We start from the raw sequence: 22,367 nt of genomic DNA, 5'->3' as shown, positions 1-22,367 counted from the left end.
TCCATATTAAAATAATAAGTAGAAACTGGTTTTTGTAAAAATTTTATATTTAAACTCACATACAAGAAAATGTGTGCTTATCTAAAAGTATCACAATGCCAAATTATTAACCATATGATGTGGTTCTAAATTATTAATATAATAGAGTGCATAATAATTTATTAAATTAATTTGGTTTTATAATGTATTCCCTACTCATCCAGTTTTGTCCAGATATTTGATTAGGTTTCAAACACATACAAAAATAGTAGAAACAATTATTTTTTTGGAAATAACAAAAAAATTCAAACAGAGGTTTACTAAAAATTAATTTTTAGAGAAAATGTAGCATCAAAATGTACAAAACCAAGTATCTTTTGAGTGTGACAAAGAAGAAAACGTCTTTCATTAAATGGTTTTGCTTTCAATTGCACTAAAAAAATTGACATAATAATTTTTAATCGCATGTGCCAATAGAACAAATAATACATTATTCATACAACACTATGTATTTACAATCTCACCCTTCAGTTAAACTGTCGAAAATGAATTATTTTTTTTTAATCTAACTTAAATGTAACGAAAATAAATTACTATACTATGTCTTTGGTGGTTATTGCTTTAGTGACAATAGAAATCTTCTACAATTTCAGTGCAAAAATCACATTTAACTGCGCAACACCACTGAAATTTGCAGTTGCACCTCTTCGAAATGATCCTTTTCTCTCTTCTCACTGTGTGTCCACAATATCTACACAAGTTTCTACAACTTTTTTTCTCCGCAAAGGTCGTACCATTTTCTTTGACTCTTGAGCAAGAACGACCCATAGTGCCTGGCCAATCTACAAACAAACTCTGTTTCTAGAAAGTAAAAAAATCAGTAAACATACTTTTATTGACATCAGGGAGGCAATAATCAGGACTTTCATCTAAATAGACTAAAGCATTTCGAGGTGCTGGAGGATCCCCCATTATGTCCTCTCTTTTGATAGAGTTACTCAAAGCCACGAAAGCGTACACTCGTTCTGGAGTCAGTCTCACAGCTTTCCGATACTTTTCGTACAATTTCCTGGAAACATCTTTGAATGGTGCAGTTTGCAACCAACAAGTTTGTATTGAACAGCTTCCAGATGTGCCATGGCAACGACACTTCTTCACCATAGTCTGTTTAACTATCTACAAGACCCATTAAAAGTTAATGTTCAGCTCAGAAAGTTGTTGTCACAATTAAAATACCTCTTTGCCTACTTGATAGTTGTGTTTCACGACATACGAACGCACTGTAAGGTTTTTTTGCGATTCCTCCAACACTTCACTAGCCACTCTAGTGCCAAAAGTGATATCATCAGAACATCCACCCCAAGCCCACTGTATTGATTGTGTAGTGTTTGATTTACGGCTAACTTTGTGCAACGCTTCGTAGGGTGGGTTTTCCGGTTTTCTTGTGTCGCAACCGCAATCTACGAGTTCACCTAAACGTACCAAACGGTATCATGAATGAAAAATTACAGTTGATTTTCGGCTTTTTTACACCTAAACCTTCTAGTCCCCATTATAAATGAAACCGTGTTTTTTGTTAGTTAATACTCAATTACTACCTTTTAATACTCAACAATTCAGTTGGAGTGTAAATTATACAAACCTTTTGAACAGTTCTTCGTGACTGAATGTACAGTTCCTGCTGCAATAATAGCATGAATAAAGGCACTTTCTCTGTTAGATTCCTTTGGATTATCATTGAATGTTTCTCTGAAAGTTAAATGAATATAAATAATCATCTATCCAGTATTATGTATAATTATGGTTGCATGTCATATTACCCATATATTCGTTTAGTTGCCAACATAACAAATAACCAGCTTATTAAAGAAAATATTTAAAAATCTCTACATTATGTGACAGTCACATGTTCAAAGTCATATTTTATAATTTCTAAACAAGTATTTCTTTGATAAAGCAAACCATCAGGCCCAGAAGGTTTATCCAAGTATTTTCGATCTCCTCTTTCTGGCTTGACAAACTTCAGTGTTTTCTAGTGGCCATTGAGCATAATCTTCAGACAATTTACATATCAATGTGCTCAAATGTTTCTTACCAGCTTCTTCAAGGGATACTGATCAAATGGTCAGATGCTAACTATTTACGATATTTTTATGAGAAGTTGACATACTTGATTTATCTTCAGCCAATTTAATTGAGTTTTTAGCCTTTTTAACACAATCTTAGGCAGATATGACAATCCTATAAAAAGTTTCATATAGATATTACCAATCTTATTATCAATTATTTTTTCGTTTTGAAGCAAAGACAGGAAACTGAAGAAGAAACTTTTTACTTTTAATAACGAGTAAATTACTTAAAGGAATATACGTTTTCAGCACTGACAAAAATGTTGTTATACAGGGTAATTCAAATTCGACCCTCACCATTGGGATCTCGGAAACTATAAGAGATACGAGAAAGTTTAAATTGGGGCAAAGTTGCGCAATGTAAAGCTCAACCAAATGCAGTTTTAAAAATTTCGATTTTCCGAGTACTTCCGAAGATATCCGAAAAAAACTGAAAATTTGATTTTTTGTTTTTATTTATTTCTAATCTTATTTGAAGAGATATTCCACTACTAAGAGCACCTTTTCATTGCCACTTTTTCTCAGCTATTCGATGATGGATTCAAATTTGCCACACGACGTTTCGTTTTTTGGCAGCCATCATCAACTTTCTTTTTTCTTATGGGCGCCATATTGGATTTTTAGCCCACCAAATAGTACGTTTTATTCTGATTTTAGTGATGTATAATAACTTATGATTTGCTTCATAAATAACAAAATAATTCAATAAAAACTATTTTTACTTTAGTTATTGGCTTTGAGTTAATGGGCCGTTTTATAAAATGTCATTATTTGACAGTACTTGTCAAACACGATAATTCGGACGATCATTAGAGCTTTTAGAGATTTTTACCTTAGTTAGCTTTGAGTTAATGAGACGTTTTATGAAGATTACTTGGTAGTACTTGTCACACACAATTGGCCTGAACATACTTAGTCACAAAGGTGTACAAGTGACTTAAACCGGTTTATTCACTCGAAGAGCTTAGGCCACTCGCTACGCTTGTGGACCTAGTTGTTATTTTCGTGAATAAAAAATGGTTTAAGTCACTTACTGTATAAATAACTATTAAATCACTCTGAATGACATTCGCCTATTTACAGATGTAAACAAACAAACATCAATGTTACATCTACGGGGCGTGGTGCAAATTTAATAGAACTGTAATTTTAGTTTTTTTTTAATATAAAAAGTCGAAATTTAATAAAATACTGTATAAGACACGTGACTTAAACCGGTTTATTCACTCTAATAAATATGAATGAATAAAAAATGGTTTGTCACTTACTGTATAAATAACTATAAACTTGCACTTAACATTATAAAAAATTGAAATTTGGCAAAAAATTAAGTTCCTAAAATGATGATCTTTCTCTTGGAAACATAAATAAGCCTTTTAAGTTATAGATAATACTAACAAATTTCTTTCTCTGATTAACCTAAATAATTCAGCAATGCTTGTATAATAATAACATTTTCTGCGGGGATTTCTTTTCTAGATACATTTTTAACTATGATTGACGCTCTAATGATCGTCCGAATTATCGTGTTTGACAAGTACTGTCAAATAATGACATTTTTTAAAACGGCCCATTAACTCAAAGCCAATAACTAAAGTAAAAATAGTTTTTATTGAATTATTTTGTTATTTATGAAGCAAATCATAAGTTATTATACATCACTAAAATCAGAATAAAACGTACTATTTGGTGGGCTAAAAATCCAATATGGCGCCCATAAGAAAAAAGAAAGTTGATGATGAGTGACAAAAAACGAAACGTCGTGTGGCAAATTTGAATCCATCATCGAATAGCTAGGAAAAAGTGGCAATGAAAAGATGAAAAGATGCTTTTAGTTTTGGGATATCTCTTCAAATAAGGTTAGAAATAAATAAAAACAAAAAATCAAATTTTCAGTTTTTTTCGGATATCTTCGGAAGTACTCGGAAAATCAAAATTTTTAAAACAGCATTTGGTTGAGCTTTAAATTGCGCAACTTTGCCCCAATTTAAACTTTCTCGTATCTCTTATGGTTTCTGAGATCCCAATGGTGAGGGTCGAATTTGAATTACCCTGTATATTTAAAAATATCGTTATTAAACGCTTTTGAAACTTTAAAAAAAAATCAGGGTTCCTTCCAAGCCGTCAGGTTTCAAGAATGGAAAATTATTTTAGATTTTAAACTTTACCTGTCAAAGTCTTCTCTAGGACAGTTCCATCGGTCCCATTTGAAATTATTTTGACAATGATCTAAAGCTATATTCAACCCAATTTTAAAACTATTAACCACATTAGGGTCGGTTTCAGTGCGCTAAAACAAATTACAAAAAAACATAATATAAAACAAAATAGGTATATATCTAGCTCCACTTACCTGCATAATTTCGTCCAACTTATTTGACATAGTAACCAGATTACTAGTGGCAAGAAGCACATACACAACCACCCAAAACCCGCTTTCCGACATTTTCGTTCCGTTTTCGTTGAAGGCACATTGAAAACTAAAAATGGCAAATATTTTTCTGGATAATATAATATTTTTTTGCTGTGGGAGTCAGGTAGGAGGTGTTATAAAATCACCGGTGTTTTGTATCTAAGGGCTCACCAATTTATTGCCCAAACTGCTGTCCTCGGACCCTGTGTAATAATAGAGGGTTATTATGGCGCCTAAGGTTTGAAATATTTCGCAATTTTTGCACGTTTCTGTCTGTTATTTGGTCCCAAAATATTTTCATAACAATACAGTTCTTTATTAGGTTTTAATAAATAATAAAATTAACTAAACGGTAACAACTAATTTTATTCATAACTTTGTCTACTGGAATACTGGAGTTGTGAAAACAGTTACGTGACTTACAGAATGCAATTTTTATGTAAATCCGAGGTAAAACTGAACAAAAACAATGAAAACATTAAGGATCAATTATTGACATAAAAATAGTCACATGACCCACAATATAATCGAATTGAAGGTAAAAAGTTTATTATAAACCAAATCAGGTGACCAACGATTAAACCATAACAAGTAAACGGTAATTAAAGCTAAACGTTGATCAAATTGGGAAATGGGTAATTCCACAAAAATTAAAGAGTATTTTTGTCAGTTGTCGTTCTTGAACACCACATAGCTTGAATATTTTTATTATTTTTATAAACTATATATTTCTATTTCTATATAGGTTTCCAAAAAATAGCCGGGGTTAGGACTTATTGGGACATCCTGTACAATATCCAAAGAAACAATTTATGATGAAAAACATTATTTTCTTGAGTTTATCCAGAGTGAGTCTGGAAACCGACCACTACTGATAAAAAGTGCATCTAATTATTTGCTTCATATAAAAATTAGCTAATACAAACTTGAGTCCAAAAAATTATGTCATTTTGTCAAAACTATACTCCCAGAATATTTTCTTGTGGATATACAGGGTGTTGAGGTTTAAGTTTTTTAATTCCGTTTTAAGAGTGTTGATTGTTAAGCTTTATATTTTACCAAAAAAAAAAGTATTTAACTTATTTTCTGGTTCATCTAACAAAAACTTTATTGGCACTTTTCTGCATTAACATCAATTTTGCATTTTGAAGAACGCATTTTTGATGATAATCTAAAAAATATTCTTGTTTTTTTTTAACTTTAAGCTTTCTCTTACATCCTGAATGGAAATCATTTCAAAACATAATTAATATTTCTGGAAAAAATAGATCTACACTGTGCACCTACACTTGTAATGGGTTTTTGTATTATTTTTCCAAATTACTTGTTCTGTTATTAACCAATAACTAAATCCAGCAAGGGTGGTCCGATCATAACTGCTGTCAGGTTAAAAATGTCGGTTGTAACGCTTTTACACCCTGAAACCAAAGAAAAGAGGGCAACAAAGCACCGTACCATTCGGACGTCTAATTATAACCCTTATAAATCTTTTCTTAGACAAGATGCAATAAAAAATGTAAACAAAAACTGATTAAGTAAAACACACATTTTAACAGAATGACCCGCGGGTAGTCAACCTTAAGAAGTGGTACCCAAACAATGACCTGCGTTATCGTGGTATACCTGATTGGTAGGTAATCCAGTGTTACAGAACGTAGTGACCTAAAACAACGCGTGAAGTGTTTTACAAAATGGCGAATAGCCCATTTTATTACTGGACTATACATGTTTTACTAAGTAAGTTTGTTTGATCAACCGAAGAATTAGGTATTCTTCAAAAAGGGTGTCCTGGGTATCCGACTATTTTTTGTGCTAATAGCACAAGCCTTATAGGCCCCGATTTATGAATGAAAGGTGTTTTTTGGTCTTCCGGTTGTTAAACCATCATAAAAAAAGCGGACAGGACAGGTCTTGTTTGCTTTTAGTAACGGGTTCTTCTGAGAAAGAGACCTAAATCGTACTCGATGCAATAAGGGGTAATGTCTACAAAGTGCTTTTGTGCGGTTGCAGTGCGATAAAAATGTTACGGGGATATTGTCAAAATTTACAACTTTGTTATTAAAGCTCAATAAAAAAATAAGATGTCAGTGGATATTTAGATTAGATAAGTAGGATCCGGTTTTAAGCACACATCTGTTAGACATAAACGACGTTGCAAGATTTTCTTTAATAACTAAACCTTAGCACTGATTTCGTTTTAAGTAAAACTTCACCTAAATTTGGTTTGCGCTTTTATCGACTTTACTTTCCATTCTCTGTCACTAATTGTTGTTAGTTGTGTTCTATTCTTTTTACTGTTCTCAAAACATATTCTACTTAATTTAACTAAATTATGTCTGTTTTTTTATGTTGTTGTGTTTACTGCTTTGTTGGTGAGCATTTTTCAATGAATTCAAAGTTATCTTTGAGCATTTTCCATATTTCGAATTTTAACTTGCAATATGTTAAGCACCGCATATAGCAAAATTCAAAGTAAAATGATCGGATAAGCTAACAACCTAGTAGAAAAGCATATTTTGTTCTTTAAAACCCACTCTTTATCTTTGACGTTATTTATTCTTACATTCACTCTGGAAAATTACATTTTTCAGGTAAACGAAGCACCTGTGTGAAAAAGCTCAGATAAGTCGATTTTATTTTATTTTGTAACTTTTCTAGTAGAGTTATTTTCATCAAGTTGCACGTCATTTAAATCAGAAAACAAAACACTTTCAAAATTTGCTTTAAAAAAACGTGGTTTCATTTAAAAAAATTCCGTTTCCATTCAAATGTGACGAAATTTTAGAGGAAAAAATGTTGCAATGACAAAGTGTCAATAAATTTAAATTATCTCATCAACTAAGCTTACATTAAAATAAAAACGATTTTCCAAAATTTCGTATTTTTTCGGATATTTACGGAAGTGTACTACAACTCTGTATCTCTTACCGTTTTCGAGATCCCCATACCTAGACACGAATTTGTGTCACCCTGTAGACATCTATCATTATAGACAGAATACCTTGAATGATTTACTGAATTATAGTTCTCATGAAAAACAAAAGAATATCATTGGATAATTGATAATAAATTAAAAATCCATTTTTAAAACTTTAATTAGAAACTTACTGAGTGATTGACTGACGCTCAACTCATTTTAATATTAGTTTCTTTGGTTTTGGGTATACTATACTAAGTCAAACAAAGACGCGCTACAAATACTAGTGAATAAAAACAGGCAAAACTGATCACATTTGCGTCTAATCAGCCAAACGCCAATACCTAGCCATTTACGATAAATTTCTATACAAAAACTGTAATACTTTTTTGATAGTCAGTTTGGCAACTGCGCCTAGTGACATTTCAATTCTCCGGGTTTTAATCAGCTGTTTTTGTGCGATTAGCTATAGTGGTGTGATTTAAGGTAAATTCAAAATTACGTCATCTGCAATCTGGTTATTGTAGATGTAATGCCTGTATTTGCGTAGTTTTTTGGCTATAATCGTTACATTGTCCGTTGTGGACACCGGTCTGCTTAGTTTTTCTGTTAGAAAATGTGAGCCCCTATAATGAGGTTGCTTCACCGTGTTTGTTTAGGTTAGTAGAGTAGCAATGTTGCCGCTACGTGCTTTATACATCAAAATTCTAGACATGGTTGAGTAGTTTTTTTTTAATCAAAATAAACAAAAATAAAGGTATACTTTATATAAGGGAGAATAGAAAAAAATAGAAAAAAAAACATGTCAAAAAATGAGAGAAGAAAGAACATGACAATTATTTTTTTAAAAGAGATACTAATTTTGGTGTCAAAATTCTAGATTAAAATGACAACGCTTCTTTAATAATTTATTTGTTCTATTATGTTTTCTTTTTGTCTTTTTATTTATTTGCATTTCATCTAGACTTATTTAGTGCTTAAAGGAAACAATATATTACTTATTGGTAACTGAAAGTAAAAGAAAATATTCTTCTACTGTGATATCACAAGTTGAACATTTTTAAGCACTTTCTTAGAGGGAATACCAAAAAATTAATCATATTGGTTTGAGTAGCTCAAGCAAAACTTTTTCTTATTTGCGAATCGTAAAAGCATCACTACTTTCCAAAGTAAACAACTTTGTAAAGTCCAAATCAATAACCTAAATTAAATTGTTAATCAAAATAAATGTTTCAGCACCTATTAAATCAGCCAACTTTAACAGTTACGGCACTAGTGGAGTAATCCGTAGGTTTGGAGTAGCAAAACGAGTATCTAGTGAGTTATTAAGCTCTCCACGTAGCCTGACATTTTTTGATAACCAATTTCGTGAGTAAAGTTTGTGATTCTTGCATGTAATTTTTGGTTCATATTAAGTTGTTGTGCGTTCAAATTACTTTACCTGAGAGAGTTATTAGATAGGTTGTGATGAATTTACGCAGTTTTCGGAAAGTGTCGAAAACCAAAGTTGTTTTTATTTTTCTGTTATTATTTTTACATACAGAAAAATTAACATTTTTATGACATACCGGCATACCGCAAACACTCTGTAAGCAGCAAAACGTTGTGGTCTCCATCAAGTGGTGAATGTTCTGTGGCTCTTGTATTGGTATAAAATAAGTGACTGGGTTATTGTCAAAAATGATTTTTCTAGCGGATAAAAAGTTCGTTCTAGCAATATTAATATAATGGTTTGAACAGTTTTAGATGCTTCTGACAGCTTCAAAATAATTCTCAAGAAATCTGGTAAATATTAAATATGCATCGGAGAGAGTAAAGAATTTTAGAGGCTTCTAATAAAGAGATATTTTTTATAAAAATTACGTTTTGATGTTTGACAAAAATTGAAACTTTACCTGCTGTGACGTGATCATAATTTTGATTGATTTTTGGTATAATTTTGTGACATTGCTTTCTTGCATACTACATAATTTTTTAATAATGTGAATACAAAATAAATACAATTTTGTTTTAGTTTCCACAACTTTAGCAGCCAGAACAGAAGCAAAAACGTCGGAAATGTCCAAATACCGTTTAATTACCTCAGTTAAACCAACTTTGTACGACTTGTACTTATTTCCAGATCTTCAAACTGGTAAGAGATTATTTTTCGAACCCTTTGCAGTTCAATTATTTTGCATTAAGTATCAGCAACATAAAACTGACATTAATTTATTAAATAATATATATTCATAGAGTTATATTCTAGGACTTTTTCGTGGAAATGTCACTGTAAAATTATCACTATCAGAACCAGTCAATACTTTGGTGATTCACAGCAACGGTCTGAACATTACTAGAGTGAATGTGAATGATGAAGAAGCGAACTTCCAGTTGGATGCTCCTTATGAAATTATCACTATCACTAAGAAAGATGAAAGTACCTTCACCACCTCTACAAATTCTTTGGCCATAGAATTTAATGGTGACATGAAAAATCGAATCGTGGGACTCTACACCAGCTCTTACAAGAGTAAAAAGGGAGTGACGTAAGTACAGCCTGTAAAAAAATCTTTTGATTAAATTGATGGTTCATTAACCGGATTGGTTGCGTACTAATTTGCGTTTGGCAAAGTGCAAAAAATTCGCTTTTTATCGGATTTGTAGGCTGATTTAATCATCGCGATAAACGTGAATAAAGCCTGGGATAACGGTCTGTTACATTGAATTATGCACGCCCATATTATTTGATTTGTTAGGTTTCATTGCTTTTACTTTCACTCCATGGCCGATCTTTTTTGGTATTTCAAGTACTTAAGTGATTTTCTTTTGTTTCGCCATAAGTTAATTTACTAATAATAATTTTTGTTATTAAATTTTTTTATATTTTTTTTATCAGCGCAATGTTGCCAAACGTCTACTGGATATCTTGTTTACTATAACAGGTCAGTGGTTTCTAATAACAGAACACAGAAAAAATGGTCATTATCAAAAAGTAAACTACTATAACATAAGCAAGAATTTGTTTCTTTGATACTAGAATTCAAAATAGACTTAAAAAACTCATATACTTTCTTTTTTCAAAAATACATTTTTTTCAGCTAATATCTAACACTTTAGTATTTCAAAAAATTTACTCTTTTTGTTGGGTTTAGTTCAGGTAACTATGCATTTTTTCCTTTTCTGTCTTGTTTTTTTTTCTTCTTCTTCAGATACAACTTCGTAAGCTTTACTGTCTTTCTTCTTATAATTTTTGTTTGTTTCAGGTATACAAATATGTTCACAAAAGAATATGTTCACTTTCATCTTCATGTTTTGCTTTCTTATTCATTAGACTTTATTTTTAAATACAGCAATATTTTTAGTTAATTGCTACTTGTCGTTTTTTCTTTTTCTGTTACAATTTTGGAAAATCTGGTCAGAAAATTCTCCCTCATCTTTTCCCGTCTTTTTTCTGTTTTTATTACACGATCCTGTATCTTTATGTTTCACGAACTGTGTCAAAGAGTTCTAAAAAGCTCTTCAACATACAAGGTTTTTAGGAATTTCTTCTGTCGTTACTGCAAGCTTTTTGTCTTCAGCTTCAACTGTAATAATTTCACTCTTCTTTCCATTTTCCTTCTATTAAATAACAACGTTTTAAGTACTTTAGCAACACCTTAGCCAACTATTAGTTGTTTATATTCAAGGAGCTCATACTGTTTATACCTTTAAGAACTTTCTTCAGTTTTTCTTAATTATCTAAAATTACTGTCAGTGCTACAAATTTACTTAGGTACATACAAAGTTGAACATGTATGTAAATTTTACCATTTTAAAATTATCATGTTAACGCCATCGCCAACTGCTTTGTATATTGCATATTTCTATACTAACAAATTGTGTGAAATCTGGTTGCTTTATGACATGACAATACAAATAAATGTTCAGCTGGACTTACCTATCTGTTACTTGCTGTACCTACATTAGAACACGTTTTACCATTTACGACTTGTATTGCAAAAACAGTTTTGCAATGTAAACTATTATTATTCTTAATTATTACCAAGTTAGTGCATCATTGTTAAACCTACGTTCCAAAGTCTGAAAAATTTGTAATGTCGTATGAGATAGGTGCGTACTGTTTTAAAGTCAAATCAGCAACTCTAAAAAATGTATAAATAATAACTAGAAGGTTTATGTAAGCCTGCAACATATACGACCTAATTATTGCACATTCTTGTAAATATGCATAATAGCTGAATAGTAATATTTCCTGAATAATTGAAACTGGTTGGATAACCAACTATGTCTAAACGGTCAAGTGATTAAACCTATCTAACTACCTAAAGAGTAAATTAATAAAGCATAATCGATTAATAGGGATACAAAGCCGCATATAAAATCGCTTTAAACCAGTTCGAAAATTTTTGTAAACAATCAGCTACCAAACTGGTACTAATAATGCAATGGAAACAGTTTCGTAACACTAGTACGTCATCAAGTTGCAAAGCACCTGTCTTAAACAAGTCCGAGCAGACCGATCGTACTCTCGGTAAGCTAAGGTAGTGGTACCAGTTAACAAAAGCGGTTCCGAAAACCACCTCGCGATTTATAAGTGAATGAAATGCACCGTTAATCCGCGGAATTAAAATGCCGAATCCTAGGGACAAACATGCCGGCCAAAAAAAGAAAAAAAACTCAAATTGTGTGACGTTTCTGTGCACGTGTTGCCTATTTTGGTTTATCTTAAGTGGACTTTTGGTGACTGCTCTAGTGTTTATTGGACGACATTTAGTGACCAGCAGTATGACTCCCGGTTACTTTTACTGGATGAGCAAACCCATTTCTGATGTCAACATAACTGAAAAAACATACCACAGACTTTCTAGAGACATTAGACCAATTTCGTACAATCTCACCCTGTTGCCGTATTTAGATAAAAACTACTTTGAAGGGTTTGTAAATATTACGCTCAAAATACACCATCCTCAAAGTGAGATTGTGCTCAACAGCAAAGGACAATCGATGTTTTCGGTGGTTTTGACTCAACCTAATCGGACATATGATATACTGAGTGTTACTGAAAATATGAAGTTTGAAGTTTTGATAATAAAGCCGAAAGAGAAGTTGTTTCCCGGGAACTTCACTTTGGCTATTAAGTTTAGGGGAGTGTTGGAGAAAACGCTTGGAGGATTGTACAAGAGCACGTACAGGAATGGAAATAAAACAAGGTACACCTTCTTAAACGTAAATAGAAATTCTAATGTCCGTTTCCCCAACATTGGCTAAGTTATTCAGTTTAAGGCAGCTTACAACAGCTTGCTTGCTCTTGGTCCCAAAAAAAAACATTGAAAACCAAGCGTACGGATTGAAAAACAGACAGATTGTCATAAATCATTAAAAGCAGTTTACTATAGAGAAGTTGAATTATTAAGTCAATCATGATTTGGCAAGTGGAAGGCCAGATTATATTCTCACGTTTGCTTCAATTTCATCAACCCTGTATAAATTGACAATGGCCGCATTCATAAAAACACATCGATTAGAAATCGCTAGACAATTTTCTTATAAATGCACTGAAATAAATCGATTACTGGTCAAAAAAGTATTACTTAAACCGAGACTTAAACGTCATTTTGTTCATCGGATTCTAAATCCGATTTTTCGATTGATAATCGATTTGTCTTTTATGAATGCGGTCAATATTACGTTGTCCGTTATTTTGAAAATTTTTACATGTTTCATTCTCAATTTCACATGAAAGGTGAGCACTCTAAATTGAATTGAAACTAGGATTTTCCAAATCAAAAACGTTTATACAAGTCTTATCTCATATCAATTGTCAAGAAAGCTGAGATTATTTTGATTCTAAAACTAATGTGGCTTCTATATTGACATAAACATGAGCGGAGTTGCTATTCTCGATTTTAAAAGACGTTTTGAATGATGAAAATGCATCGATTTGACATTGTACTGACAGACGCTGTTAATGCGACTTTTCTACTGCGCTAGAATTCATCTTCTGACAGTTAGTACGAATTACCAGACTAAAATTTAAATGATTGATTACTTGACACCCTGTACATTATTATATTACAGTATGGTCAACAAAATCTAGAACAAGCTATATTATAAACTTGTTCTACTGCATAACATTATAATATCTTATTCTAGTGTTGGTGCGTTTATAAGACCTAAACTACTTTTACCCATGTAAGTAAAACCTAAACCGACTATAGTAGTTCAGGGTTAAATTCAAATGCACGTTTTTCCATAGTTAAGCTTTGCTTTTGATTAAAGTTTATGACTAATTATATCATTATTTTAGTTTAACACTGCTTTAGTCAACTAAATTTAATTTAGAGCATTAGTTTTAGAAGCAGTTCTCTATCAGCTGTCATGTCAATCTCGAATGTGTTGTTCAAACGGAAACATTCCAGAATAGTGTATTATAATTCGTTTAGGTTGAAATTTTTAATCTCGTTGATGAAGCGGATTCAATTCATTCGAGATAAATACTCGGTAGGATATCATAATTCACATATTATTTTCATAACTATTATCAGCTATCTAGCGAACAATATTCACTATTTGCTCTGCATTTTTGCTTCCCCACAGTTAATTTATAATCGTCTATAACTGGTACAAAACCATTTTGCTTCGTCGAAATACGTGCTTTGGAAAATGTGACATAGTCTCTTCAAAAAATGCGAAACCAGTCTAGAACCACAATTTTAATCGGTTATGGGAGATTCACTAGAATTGTCAAAGACTTTCTAAATAACATTAAAAATTAATACATTGTAAGGTAACGTGATTGAACTTCTGTTTACTGAAACAGATTTCAAAAGTCTTATTTGGAATTGTTGAGCGCAATATTATAATATCTAGCGTCATTACCAGGATATCAATAAATACTAAGTACAACTTCATCTTAAATTCACCTAATTAAATTGTAAGCACCAATTCATTATAACAAAAAATAAATGTTTATCTTTTTATACTGGCTTTACTAAATATGACTTAATTGTTTTCCTTGTCACCTTCAAACTACCTGGTTATTTAATCATTTTGCTATAGGAAAGTTAGTTTCTTGGGTTTGAAAGTTGCAACTATTCTAGGGTTTCAACAAATAGTTCAAACGAAAATCGTGACTGCTTTCTATTAGATTGTTTAACCGCTGCCTATACATACCAATTACACATTACTGAAATTTGCTGTGATTTCAGTTTTATAAAAGTGCACAGCATAAAAGCTGGCTATTATGTTTTACCACTTTGCTTTCATATAATTGTTCTGGGAAGACCAATTATATTTACAATGATAGTCTTAACGGTTATCAACACCGCATTATACAAGAATGAGTGTTATCCAATTCGCGGAATAGCAAAGTAAAGATCGTTATACTGCAACTGTTAGTTGGAAAGTGTTATGTAATTGGCACGACAAATTGATATTTATAAGACAATTAAAAGGGAAATCGGACCATCTAGCGAGATTTCTGTTACTTCACAACAACCAAACCAGTTAGACGTGATTCTGTGAAATTGCAAAAACTTACGGTCATTTATCTTTCGGAAGAAATTCACAGGGCGATTAATTGTAAATGAGTCACGGGACTTCCGGTAAATTGCAAATTTGTAACAAACAAGGTTCATATTATAATACGACTAGTGTAGGTTCCGGACTTCCGACGAATTAAAACGTCGAGGTCAGATTACATAACGTGTAAATTACTCTTCTTAGCTAATCATTCAATTGTTGAAGGAAAAAGTTGATAGCTGAATTTTGTTAAGCACTCTTACTACTCTACATTATCACGCCCATTGAAGCGTGTTAGGGTGTTGAAAGAGTTTTATAAGGAAGCGGCTAATTTTTTGGTTCAGTTGGTAACTTTACAGTTGTTAATTATTATGTTTTACTGGAACGTGAACGGGCAAATTAAGAAACATTAATTTTCACACTACCATGCAGACCATACATCCTCGTATATTGAAATCTACTAATTTAATGATATAATATGCTCTATCAGATTTGCTAAACTAGAAGAAATAAAGAAGAGTGTAATAAACATGGTAATTTAGAACGATGAGATAGAACTTCTTATTCCTAATAACCATAGAAGCCATTTAAGGTTTTTGATGAGAACTACTTATTATTATATAAGTGTTGTTTTGGTCATAAACATTATACACTAACTGCACGTAGTTTTTGAATCTCAAATGCCTTCTATATTGTTAAACTGAGCAATTGCCAGAAGTTTTATCCCATCGTTTTTAATCATCCTGATTAGAAAAACTCTCAACTATTTTACAAATTTCCAATTATCAACTATACAAATTTAATATGATTTTGTCGCACAACGTTCATAAGAATATCAAGTGTCTTGAGAAATTTCAGTATCAAATGAAAGTTTGTATTCTTTAAATAGTGGAAACAGAGTTGAATATTGTTAAAGAAATTTTACGTCAAGCAGACCTAGAATTTGATGTAGAATCCAAAGTATCAAATAAAAAATTGTCATCCGATTTAAAATTCTTGAGTTTGGTTTGTTACTCAAATTTGTGACACCCCGGATACTGATATAATCTAGACATATAAACATTTACTAACAGTTGTAGTATTTTGCAATTTTTGCTAAAGTAAAAAATAAGCTAGTAATAAAAAAAGCTACGAGAATAATTAAACGCTAACTTATTTATAACATTTTCTTTTAGAACTATCGCAACATCCAAGTTCGAACCGACCTACGCCAGGCAGGCTTTTCCATGTTTCGACGAGCCCAACATGAAAGCCAAATACATCGTCCATCTTTTGAAACCTAGAGCGGACAACTACATCGCCCTGTCCAATTATCCGGTGGCGGTAAGGCAGTAATCAAACAACTTACTAACTGCTAACTTGGCTAACGATTCTATTTCAGAAAACTGAAATTTACGACGATAAGAACGACTTGGTTACCTTCGAAGAAACCGTCTCCATGTCCACGTACCTGACTTGTTTTATTGTGTCCGATTTTATTCATAGTAGCACTACTTTTAATAATAATGGCACCCAAACTGAACTGAGAGTGTATGCTAGTCCGGGCAATTTAGAGAAAACCACCTATGCTGGTGATGTAGCCAAAAAAGTAATTGAGTTCTACGTGGATTATTTTGGAATACCCTATCCTTTGCCAAAATTGGATATGGCGGCCATTCCAGACTTTGTGTCAGGGGCAATGGAACATTGGGGTTTGGTTACGTATAGGGAAACAGCCCTTTTGTACACCAACACTACACACTCTTCGGCTAATAAACAGAGAGTGGCTACTGTTATTGCTCATGAGTTGGCTCATAGCTGGTTTGGAAATTTAGGTAGGTATTGTATTTTTTTTTGAGTTTTGAATTTATAGTTTGTTGTGTAGTCACAATGGATTGGTGGAATGATCTGTGGCTTAACGAAGGATTTGCTAGCTACATCGAGTATAAAGGAACTGACGCAGCTGAACCTTCATTTCAAATGGTTGGTGCTCTACAAAAACTTTAAACTTGTAATTTAAAAAAAAATTAATTTAGCTGACCCAATTCCAAACTGGAGAGCTACATCCAGTCCTATCATTTGATGCCACACTATCCTCCCATCCTATAGTAGTGAGTGTGACCAGTCCAAATGAAATTACTTCCATATTTGATACGATTTCTTATAATAAAGTGAGTATAGTTGTTCTGACATACTGACAATAAATTAACCATTTTTTTTATCAAGGGAGCTTCAATTTTGAGAATGTTAGAAGACACTGTCGGTGCTGAAAATTTCCGGACTGGGGTTACTAACTATTTGAATAAGTACAGATATGGAAATGCGGTCACTCAGAACTTTTTGGAAGAGATTCAAGCTGTGGTAAGAAAGTTTGAATAGTATAAAATTCTAAGTTTGTAGTGGTACTAGAGAAAAAGTTGGTATCTTTAATAATTTTGCGGGTCTTCCTTATCCTTGTATTGGATGAACTACAAAGAAAAATACCTTGTTGCGAATTTGACAAGGAAAAACAAGAATCATTCTTAGTGCTTAAGGATTAATTTGTAAAGACATAAACGAAAAGCAGCTCAAATGCATTTGTCAAAAGATCTAAATCTGGATTTTATATGGCTGAATAATATGTTCAGCCATAGGATGTAATTCATGAAAAATGAAGCTTAAAAAGACACAAACCTAACCTAATATGCCTTGCTTGACATATTATAAGACAATGCTACTATTTTCTGATGAATGTGTGTATCAAAATAAAAACGGAACTGTGCAGAATGCTGGCTAAGTATGCTTGAATGGTTTTGTTCAAAACACATTCACACATTCAAAAACGATAACTTTAGTAACTTCAGAACATTCTGCTGAAAATTCTACTTTTATGGTCACCTGATTATTTTAACGCTTCCAACTTGCATTTTAAACTATCGAAGAATCATTTGACCATTTTGATACATCCAACATTTTGGTTTTCTTCTAACTACTACTCATAATACCTTAGTTTTAATATTAAAGACTGCTTCACAGACATATAGACAAGGGTAAGAAGGGCTGTAAAATTAACAATTTTATGTAGCTAAATCTTTTGGGATACCAAGCAATGCATACAAGAATACTAATTTTGACCATACTAATAGGACAAATTTTGATTGTTTTTACTTCAAATTATGTTTTTATAGGTGGGTACGAAATTTGACGTGTCCCAAATGATGGACACCTTCACAGTCCAAATGGGTTATCCTATTCTGAACGTAACTTACGATGCCTCAAGTGGAAACTACACTTTGAGCCAAAAACGGTTTTTAAAAGATCCGAACGCTACCTTTGATTCAAATACTACTTACGGGTAAGTAAATGTTTAATTGTCATAATGCATGAACATTCATCTCTATGATTTTATAGGTACAAATGGACAATCCCGATCACCTACGTCACTGACCAGGGTAAATCATCGGAACTAATTCTGTTTCCCTACAATGAAGAGTTCAGTAAGTTTACTACTTTTTTTTCGAATATTTCTTTATATCCAAATTACTTTTAGTAACAATCCCAAAACCTCAGAATGCAACTTGGCTGAAATTTAACTGTGATCAAGTGGGATACTACAGAGTTAATTATGAAGAACCTGAGTGGTTAAACCTTAACAAAATCTACACTACCTTGTCTATTCCCGATAGAACTCATCTCCTGGAAGAGTCTTTCAGCATAGCTGAAGCTGGATTGTTGTCTTACACGTATGTTATTGAAGAATTCATATTTTACGTGAATCTTTGAGATCGCCCATTTTCTTAGGATTCCTTTGGATTTATCCAAACAGTTGGCTAATGAGACCGAATATGCTCCTTGGTCTGTAGCGTCAAGTAAACTGAAAGCCATCAACACTTACTTAAAAGAGTCTAAGCAAAGTGACGATTTTAAGGTAGTTTACTGCAAAACTGAAATTAAAAGATCTAAATTTTTAGTTTTTCTAGGCGTATGTTAGAGATATCGTTTCAAATGCCTACTCCAAGTTCACCTGGACTGAAAGCACAGACGATAGTCACCTTACAAGGTTTTCACTTGCTTTTCTTTACATAAAAACATTATTATATTAACTTGAAATTGTTTTAACAGACTAACACGTGTGGTTGTACTGTCTTTAGCCTGCTCAATGAATCACACTGAATGTTTGGCTCAAGCGGAAGAAAAGTTCAAATCGTGGATTATCAACATTAATCAACCATTGTCGCAAGATTTGCGCAGCATCGTATATAAATATGGTGAGTTTTAGCTTGTTATTGACAGTGGATTGACAAATTTGACAATTTGTATGCTTTAGGTGCGGTTAACTCAAACGAGGCCACGTGGGAGAAACTTCTTCAGGTGTACGAGGCTGAAACTGATGCTTCTGAGAAGTTAAAGCTGATCAACGGACTTGCAAATACAAAAGATGTTAATCTGTTAAAAAGGTACTAATATGTCGAACTTTTTCATTTCAATTTATCTGTAAATTTTGACAGATGATAAAAAAAGAAACTATATCAAAAGTAATTATTTAAAAACATTTAAGTAATTTACTCTAAGCGAGATGCATGAGAAGTATAGTTCTGGCTTAAGAAAGATTGAACAAAGTTTTATTATTAAAACTTAATAAACAAGAAGTATAGAACTTAGTCAACTACTCACGGAAATAATAGAAACAGCAAAATGTTGAGTTATTTTCAACGATTTAATTCAATGAACAGAGAAAACCCTTAGCTTATTCTACTTCCCTACTTTCTAAAGATTGCAAGTTCGGCGTTTTCTAAAAAATCTACTTGGAGCATCATAATTAAGGGTGCGACTTTTTCGTTGTGCCACCATGTATAAATATAAATTGACAAAAAACTTTGCAAGTCGATTTTCCAATAAATTTTTGTAGGATGATAACGTGGAACTTACTTTATGTAAAGTAACATTAATTCTGATACTCATGTATAATGCATAGCTATTTTCGATCGTAATTTGATAATATATTCAGATATTGACTGCATATAGTTGCTCATAATTATTTCTAACACATAAATTTCAGTCCATTCAACCTTATAAGTAAATTTAGGCGGTCGATGGAAAATTAAAAACTGAGCATTACAAAACATTCCATATCTAATATATACATTATTTTTAAACTCTCAAAAAATCAAACGTTTTTTTTAAATTATATTTCAATATAATAATAATATTTATTTATTTTTTTGTATTTTATAAAGAATTTTGTTATTTACTCAATTTTCATCCTTTTATATGTAAGTAAATTTATAGTATCAAATAAGAGAGCTAGGTAATTATGCTATTTGCTATGCATTGAAACCTTTATGGGACAAAATAAAAATTTGCCAAAATTGTACTTTTGGAAAAAAATTCATTTTTTCAATTTTTGAATTCAACTCAAATCAATTTCGCTAAGTCGCCATTAGAAAAAGGATCAAAAATACCAAACTCGCTTCCCTAACTCCTAATACCCTTTGCTGAGCATTGGAACCCTTATGGAGCAAAATAAAAATTAGCCAAAAATTCACTTTTTACCAAAACCGTCATTTTTTGTATTTTTGAAAGGTTGTAACTTTTTTATTTGAACTCTAAACAATTTCGCTAAACAGCCATTAGAAAGAGGATAAAAAATACTACAAAATAAGCCAAAACTCGCCTTTCTAACTCCTCACGTTACCGAGATATTGAATCTTAAAAAGTACTTAAAAAAGACCTCTAATACTCCACCATTCTTTCAATTTTTTTGAAAAATGAAAAATTTTAAAATGCTTTTTTTGTGCTTATTTTACCTAATTTAAGGTTTTTAGTTACAAATATGCCTTTTGCTGTGCATTGGAAACCTTATGGAGCAAAATAAAAATTTGCCAAAAATGCACTTTTTACCAAAACTATCATTTTCTCTATTTTTGAAAGGTTGTAACTTTACTATATTGTTTATATATTTATTATAAATCTCTAAATAGTTCGACAGAAGCGGTTAATTAAAATTGCGATGTCTACCTTCTAATTTTCAATTAATAGTAAATGTACACATCATAATGTCGCCAAATTTTTACCCAAATGTTTCACCGATTGATTGCTTAATTTTCAGATTGTTGGATTTAGCTAAAAACGAAACTGTTGTAAGAGGTCAAGATTACTTCACCGTTTTGAGTTACATCGCGGCCAACCCTATCGGCACTGACCTCGTGTGGAATTTCGTAAGGTAATAGATTTGTTTGGTGTTGTATAATTTTTCTACCGTAAAATAAACTTGGTTGTTGTGTCGATTTTTAGGCAAAACTGGGAATATTTGGTGGATCGGTTTACGCTCAACGATCGATACTTAGGTTCGATGATTTCCACTATTTCCAAAACATTCTCCACAGAAACTAAATTAGTTGAGGTAAATAATGGTCTAATGTTAGGTTAAACTTTTGAATAATGGATTTATTTATTAAGATGGAGAAGTTCTTTGCTAAACATCCAGAAGCTGGCGCTGGGGCAACTGCCAGAAAGAGAGCTTCAGAAACTGTAAGGCAAAACATCAAATGGCTGGCCAACTATAGGGAAACAGTAGAAAATTGGCTATCTACCGTGAAGAAATAAAGATATTAAATTAATTTTGTAACCAAATCATTTTTAAATAAGTAAATAACTAGCGGTTGTTTTGTTATTTTTTATGCAATATATTATTGTTTGAATTTGTTTGTTTATTATTAACTTTAGTGTAAGGTTAATGTTGTTGAGCGGTAATAAACGTAAATTAACAAAAATAATGTAAGTCATGGCATTATGAGAGGCAGTATAAAATAACAAAAAAATTTGTTATCACGATTATTTCCATTAACAGTAAATATGAAAGAATCTCAGATACTAGCAGGTCTATGAGAATTTCGTCGTTTTTGGAAACCAACCACAAGATAATTCTAGCACATATTACTCTTAACTGTAAATCCATATTAAGATCTCTTCTTAGGAGAATCTTCTTCGGATTTATTACAGTTTCGAAAATTCCTTTGCAATGTATCCTTCGCATATATCTTGAACACACTGTATACATATAGATCAATTGACACCTATTACCAACAACTACTATCTGGCCATATCCTTCAATGAATCAATACAAAAATTAATTGTTCCTCTGTTTATCAATTAATTTATGAAACGTTTAGAAACGTCAATATTCCGTTTATGTTAATTTTTTTTCGCGTATTATTGAATGAATGATTTGATGAACAGTAACCACCAATTTAAATGAACCAAAAAGTTATAAACAGTACCACAACAAAAGTTTTAACTTTATTTTAGTTTTGCTTAAACAACTAAAGCAGCAGTCTTGAATTGACCATTTGAAATTTAATTTCAGTTCTAAAACTTAAAATACATATAAAGCTGCTACAAATAATTTTCCTGGTTTTTTAATTTGGCCAGTGATTCTTACCTAAAATTTTAAAGCCAAATTTAAATG

The 22,367-nt window shown here is 31.9% G+C and overlaps 2 protein-coding genes across 11 annotated transcripts; one reads left to right on the top strand and one right to left on the bottom strand.

Moving 5' to 3' along the window:
* Positions 1 to 26: 26 nt before the first annotated feature.
* On the bottom strand, positions 27 to 7,962 carry LOC145740216 (protein Wnt-8a-like). 5 transcript variants are annotated; one of them, XM_081995612.1, is made up of 8 exons: positions 7,630 to 7,962; positions 7,450 to 7,522; positions 4,462 to 4,588; positions 4,277 to 4,398; positions 1,622 to 1,728; positions 1,216 to 1,451; positions 870 to 1,155; positions 27 to 821 (listed from the first exon to the last, which is right to left on the bottom strand). In XM_081995612.1, the coding sequence occupies exons 3-8, from the start codon at positions 4,552 to 4,554 to the stop codon at positions 601 to 603; spliced, it is 1,065 nt and encodes a 354-aa protein (XP_081851738.1). In that variant the 5' UTR covers positions 4,555 to 4,588; positions 7,450 to 7,522; positions 7,630 to 7,962; the 3' UTR covers positions 27 to 600. The 5 variants fall into 5 exon arrangements, with proteins under 5 accessions (XP_081851738.1, XP_081851737.1, XP_081851740.1 ...); XM_081995611.1 differs by having other exon boundaries at positions 7,450 to 7,962; XM_081995614.1 differs by lacking the exon at positions 7,450 to 7,522.
* On the top strand, positions 6,140 to 21,600 carry LOC145740206 (glutamyl aminopeptidase-like). Of its 6 annotated transcripts, none has more exons than XM_081995589.1 (19): positions 7,786 to 7,924; positions 8,675 to 8,806; positions 9,453 to 9,572; positions 9,687 to 9,966; positions 16,117 to 16,264; positions 16,323 to 16,755; positions 16,806 to 16,903; positions 16,957 to 17,091; positions 17,147 to 17,281; positions 18,088 to 18,254; positions 18,311 to 18,396; positions 18,450 to 18,642; positions 18,701 to 18,827; positions 18,880 to 18,959; positions 19,022 to 19,167; positions 19,227 to 19,356; positions 21,009 to 21,122; positions 21,194 to 21,302; positions 21,359 to 21,600. In XM_081995589.1, exons 3-19 carry the CDS (start codon positions 9,497 to 9,499, stop codon positions 21,503 to 21,505), a joined length of 2,604 nt encoding a protein of 867 aa, XP_081851715.1. In that variant the 5' UTR covers positions 7,786 to 7,924; positions 8,675 to 8,806; positions 9,453 to 9,496; the 3' UTR covers positions 21,506 to 21,600. The 6 variants fall into 6 exon arrangements, with proteins under 6 accessions (XP_081851712.1, XP_081851715.1, XP_081851714.1 ...); XM_081995585.1 differs by lacking the exon at positions 7,786 to 7,924 and adding an exon at positions 7,947 to 8,097; XM_081995586.1 differs by lacking the exons at positions 7,786 to 7,924; positions 8,675 to 8,806 and adding an exon at positions 6,140 to 6,258.
* Positions 21,601 to 22,367: the final 767 nt, after the last annotated feature.

This window comes from Ips typographus, linkage group LG1 (genome assembly GCF_016097725.1).
Source record: "Ips typographus isolate SLU linkage group LG1, UJ_Ityp_2.0, whole genome shotgun sequence".
NCBI lineage: Eukaryota > Metazoa > Arthropoda > Insecta > Coleoptera > Curculionidae > Ips > Ips typographus.
The sequence above is the reverse complement of the archived record's forward strand: the minus strand, read 5'-3'. Positions and strand labels throughout refer to the sequence as shown.